At 37.9% G+C, this 6,000-nt stretch overlaps 1 protein-coding gene across 1 annotated transcript in view; it reads right to left on the bottom strand.

Annotated features, from left to right (window-relative positions):
- Positions 1–3,219: 3,219 nt before the first annotated feature.
- psmb2 (proteasome 20S subunit beta 2) overlaps positions 3,220–6,000 on the bottom strand; it is a 40,651-nt gene continuing 37,870 nt past the window's right edge. Inside the window, exons 5-6 of the mRNA XM_038800066.1 lie at positions 4,704–4,753; positions 3,220–3,405 (exon numbers count right to left, since the gene is read on the bottom strand). Of these exons, the coding sequence (XP_038655994.1) occupies positions 3,304–3,405; positions 4,704–4,753 (152 nt within the window). The 3' untranslated portion in view covers positions 3,220–3,303. The remainder of the gene's footprint in view (positions 3,406–4,703; positions 4,754–6,000) is intronic.

Below are 6,000 nucleotides of genomic sequence, written 5' to 3'. Positions count from 1 at the left end.
TTTGAGCATTTTCTGTTAAGCGAGCTGTGTTAGACCAGAGTGACAAAAAAAGGTGGTGCTCAGAGGTCTTGCATAGTATGACAACAGCTTTAGTTACCAGATTAATTTCACTAATTTTGTATCTATGTAGCTTGTGTGCAAACCAGGTGCATGGACTAAAAATTCTTTAATATTACATTGGGAACAGGACAATTTATGCCTAGCGTACCTTTAAACATTGCTCCATAACAGTTCTCAGTGGTGTAATTCTTCCCTTTGAATTTTTCAGACATCATTTATAAGTTTCAATAAATAATTCCACATTTAGTTTTGGAGAACTGATCAAAAACGTTGGTTACAAAATATACATTTTAGGTGAATATCAATGATATTAAGATTACATTATTGATGCAAATAGTGAGTTCAGGTTGAATAGTTCGGTACAGGTATTGGCAACAGGCCATTCAGCCCCTCAGTTAGATCATGATTGATCTGTACCTCATTCCCATTATCTAAAACACTTCCCAGTCTTTGAAGCTTCAGTTGACCCAGAATCCACTGTCTTCTGTGGAAGTTTAACTTTCACAAACCTTTGTGTGGAGAGGTGCTTTATGATTTAATTCCGAGTGGCATGGCTAATTCTAAGATTATGCCCCCAGCAGCGGAAATATTTTCCTTTCATCTACCCTATCAAATCCTCTTATATTAAACAAGTTCCAAATGTTTTTTTTTTAAAAAAGGTTTATACAACAAACTCAATCAACATATTTTCTCCATTTCAAGAGTTTGAATGCCATGAAATTCTCAATGAAAGCTGCTGGCTGGTTGTGTGTCTGTGAAGAGTGCAGTAATACCCTTGCTGCCTCGCAGCCTCTCTCAGCGGGGAAGCCGGAGGGTCTGCAGCCTCAGGCGAAACATATGTTACTTTCAAACTGATTAATACGAGTTTATTTTGGAGCAATAATTATCAAATGTCTATTAATCACCTCTGTGCACATGAGCACCGCTGAATAAAGATCACCTCATTGAGACAGAGGCACAGAGGCACAAAAAAAACAAAGGAACAGGTGAACAGCCGAACAGCCAGAAGAGAATTTTGTTACATCTCCCGTATCAGCAATTGCGTCAAGATGTCTTTCTGCTGATCAGTTCAAATAAATGCAATGCAAATATAAACTAGAAAAATATAGTTTTTGTTTCACAATTTTTAAATCATTAAAACTTTAGTACTTGTCCACTCCAATTAGCCACATTAATTGGATACAGTATGTTCACACAACAGTGACCTTTCCTTTAGTGACAGTTTCAAGCCACAAGGTTGGCTGCTGAAGACTCAATGTATAAGAGTAAATTTATAGGAGTTTCAGCATGAAATGGCTGGAATAATGGAGCATTTCAAAGAGGGAAGGTATAGAGAAGCCTGGCGAAAACCATGTTTCTTACTATCTGAATTAGTTATTGCAAAACCCATGTTCTTGGCAATGAAAGGGGTTATTGAGGGTCATGGGGTTAATGATGAATTATGAAAGCCTATGTTAATTGGCAGGACAAAGCAGCAATAAAATCCTGACTGCTGTTCCTATGGATATGGACAGCTGAAATTATGGTCATTGGTTCAGTTTAAAAATATGGTAAAAATATTATAGCTTCAACAATAAATGAACCTTCATTTATACTGCAGTCATGTCAACAAACCTCAATTATATAGGATAATGGAGACAACTAGTGATGAAAATTAATGGGAGATCCAAAATTCCATATTTTCTACTTTCAAAATTATAGTTCACATCAGAAAGCTCCAAATCCCTGATCTACAAGAATGTTTTCATGATCCAATGAACGTTAGGATTATTCCAGTGATGTAGATTTACACTAAATTATAATCTTCATATCAGTAATGTAGAAAAATCATAGTTTATAGATTAGCTTTTGACCCCTCACTCAGGGAATGATTTCACTTTACTACTTACAGGCTACATAAAGCTGCTGAGGTCAACATCAAGACCTAATGCAAATTAATGGTGAATTGCAGTATTAGCTGATTGAGACTGAAAATCTTTTGACAATGACTGATTTTGATAATGGACATATGTGATGCAATCAGTAGGGTTAAATTAATCTTATTCGGATTCATATTCTATTGTGATGACAAGTCACAGCACAGGAGGAGACCACTTGGCCGGGCATGTCTGTACTGGCTCTTTGCAATGAATCACTTCATTCAGAAAATAAGAATGAAATAAATTTTATTGGCAAGAATTCTGCACATTTCTATTAATTAGCAAAAAAAAAAAGTGTAACATTTTATGAATGTCAGCTAATAGAAAACAGGTGTTCAGCGCTTCGAAGTGGGTTAGATACATTGCAATACCAGGGAAATGGGGACAGGACAATATCCTTCTATCTAGACACGGTGCTTTGCAAATGTAAATAAAAAGTATCTTGCTTAATGTGGTGAATTCTAATTTCAAAAGCTTTTTTTTAGTAATATGAAAACTGCTTCCAGTTGATTACCTAAATGTTTGCGATAATGTATGCTAACATTTTTAAAATACGTGCGTTTTATACAAGTCAATGTTCAGCATGAAACATTACTTTTATCCACATCAAATCAAGCAGCATCCATCTGGTATGATTGCATGGATAGATAAAAGGTTCACCTCTTTTTATTGCTGCAACAATACTTAAACACAAGAAATGCCGGGTTTGCTCATAAAATGCACTGAATAAAGCACCCCCTCCCTTCTCTTTTTTAAAAAATATAAATTCATTTTTACCAATTAAGGGACAATTTGGCATGGCCAATCCATCTACCCTGCACATTTTTGGGTTGTGGGGGTGAAACCCACGCAGACACGGGGAGAATGTGCAAACTCCACATGGACAGTGACCCAGAGCCGGGATCGAACCTGGGACCCGGGTGCTGTGAGTCAGCAGTGCTAACCATTGTGCCACTGTGCTGCCCTCTCCTTTCTCTGTTAATTATATGTGAGCCAGTTTAAATAATTTAGCACATAAAATCAGATAGTAACAATAAACTGCACACTTAGTTCGGAAACAATTCAATGCATGGTATTTCAGCACTGTTCAAACTTCATATTTTCTGTAAATTGTTTAAGAATTTTCTACTTTCAAAATTCACATGGCCAATTAACTTATATTTTGTAACAATATAAATTTAAACTGTATGCAAATTTGAGACCACATTTTCAAATAAAGCTAATTAAAACCAGCTCAAAATTGGTGTGAATCTCAGCCTTTATTTGAGCTCATATACACAAATTTGAGAAAGTAAAAAACAAAAAAAGATGGCGGAAAGTAAAATTATAAATCTGACACAGAAATGTGATCCATATCATGAACTCCATTGTTATCAATGATCCGGACAGTAAAGGAGGGAAGATTCAGAATAAATCGTTTTTGAATCTGAAAAAAGAAGAAACAAACATAAGTGAATCTAACAAATTAACATTCTAATTAACAGGGATGACAATTGAAGCATTTGATCCCACACAGGTTCAAGAGGGAAATAATTTAAAAGCAGAAATCGGCTAATTTGGATAAACTCAGCCGATCTGGCAGCATTTGTGGAGAGAAAAACAGAGTTAATTGCTTGGGTCTCACTCCCACAACCCAAAAGATGTGCAGAGTAGGTGGAATGGCCATGCTAAATTGCCCTTTCGTTGGGGAAAAAAAAAAAAGAAAAACAGAGTTAAAGTTTCAACACCATATGACTCTTGGTAGGAGGGTCATATATACACAAAACATTGAATGTTTCTCTCTCCGCAGATGCTGACAGACCTGCCGAGCTCATCCACCAGTTTCTGTTTTTATTTCAGATTTCCAACATCTGCAGTCGTTGGGTTTTATTTGAGGGAAATAATTGGCGATTGCAATCTGTAAAGATGAGATGATGTAGATAAAAGTAAACTTTGCTACAGTCCCAGATGAACATAGGCTGCTTTCCCCTTTAGAAAGGTGTGGGGGGGCGGCGGAGCTGATTGGTGGTGATTTAACCTGAGGATCACCACACCACAGATTGAGAAAGCGAGGCCTTCATGAATAACTTTAGTCAATACAAGAATTAATGCGCTTTTGGCCTTGCTCTGCATCACAAACTAGCTGTCCAGCCAACTGAGCTAAACCGACCCGCAAAACAATGGCGCCCAACATAGAGTAACAGGACACAAGCTCACACTTGCTACAGCTGACGTCAGCTGTGATTTAAAAGGGTGAGGATACTGTAAACATGATTCTTTTAAAGCAGGAACTTTCCTTTTATGCCTTGTTCACATACTTTAGGAAATCTGGCAATAGCAAAATACAGCTATGCTCTGGAGGAAAAAGTGCTTCAGGTCAGGTGGAAATCCACATTCCCATTCAATGATGCCAGAGAACACTTACATAAAATGAAGGACGAACACACTGTTCCTTTCTTGGATGCCTATCCACAGAAAATTAATTTCAAAATTCTGTAACTGCCAAGCAGCACTCTTTAAAAGAGAACAAAATCTTGGTCTGTGATGAACATACCTATTGCTGCCTGATTAAAAAGCAGCAAAATACAAGAGAAATGCAGGGGCCAGACTATTGTATTCTCATCTGCTGAGGTCATGTGTGAAAATATAAACATATGCATCAATTTTCAGAAATCCCACAGCTGAATACAGTTCTTTGTATTGAACAAATCTTCCGAGACAATTTTATTCAGATTTGGACCTCACCTCTTGCAAGCACTTCTTCAGGAGCTCCACTGCCTCTTCGCGTGTGAGATCTGCAAACACACATTGTTTCAATTTTTGAAGTCTTCGCAAATAAAAACAACCCTCCGCCCCACAAAATTAAATAAAGTCCAGACTTGAAAACAGAAGTTATCTGACTCACAGCTGAATATAGTCCATATGTAAAGCAGGGTTTTTAAACAGAGTCAGTCCCACTCAAGCCGCAAGCTGGAACGAATCAATTAGTTTTTGGAAATCGAAGCGCATCAGAATCCGCCTCCTTTTCCTGATCCAAACTCAGGAAAAGGACAGGCACCTCAGATTCAATTTATTATAAACAGTGTGAAAATGAGCACCATCTGCAGATGACGGCTGCAGTTAGAGCACTTCTTTCACCAGCCTCCTGCCGAGCACTAGATTCATCAATTCAAGTGACACGTGCTTTTTACTTCTAAGAGTGCAGCCCTGTGCTTCCTCAACTATTAGTGTCTGATACAGTCAATGCCACCTAACACAAGTAAATTCACCACGCACTTAAAAGAAACTGCAAAGTTTTTAACCCTGTGAACACTAGCATTAGTTTTAAATGGAGTGTAAAACATGATCTTGGGTAGTTAAAAGTACAGTAAAAGTACAATTCTTGTGATTCCAGAATTCAGTTTAATTGGACAAAATCCTTTCTGTACATTTTGTTTGCCAATACATTTGTTTTGGTCACATATGGTGTATACATTCACTAATCTAAAAAGTACTATTTATTTTAAAGCTGTTTCAGAAGGATTCGCGCTCATGAACATTTAAATTAATGGTCACGTGTGTTTTGGAATTTACAAAGCAACATGAAAATCTACTTCTCATGGGATTGGAAACTGTGTACAAGAGTGTACTGCAGCAGAAGAAAAAAATGCTGAGGGTATATTTAAAATTTGGTCTTTCTCTCTCTTTTCCTCCCCAAAGAGCAACCTCCTAAGCTCCTCAAAGGAAAACATATTCAAATGTCAGATTCAATTGATCTGTATTTAGGTAAAAATGTAATTACATAGAACATAGAACAGTACAGCACAGAACAGGCCCTTCGGCCCTCGATGTTGTGCCGAGCAACGTATCCACCCTATACCCGTAACCCAACAACTGCCCCCTTAACCTTACTTTTTTAGGACACTACGGGCAATTTAGCATGGCCAATCCACCTAACCCGCACATCTTTGGACTGTGGGAGGAAACCGGAGCACCCGGAGGAAACCCACGCACACACGGGGAGGACGTGCAGACTCCGCACAGACAGTGACCCAGCCGGGAA

The sequence above is a fragment of the Scyliorhinus canicula genome, chromosome 1, assembly GCF_902713615.1.
Source record: "Scyliorhinus canicula chromosome 1, sScyCan1.1, whole genome shotgun sequence".
NCBI lineage: Eukaryota > Metazoa > Chordata > Chondrichthyes > Carcharhiniformes > Scyliorhinidae > Scyliorhinus > Scyliorhinus canicula.
This window is presented reverse-complemented; position numbering and strand designations above follow the sequence as displayed.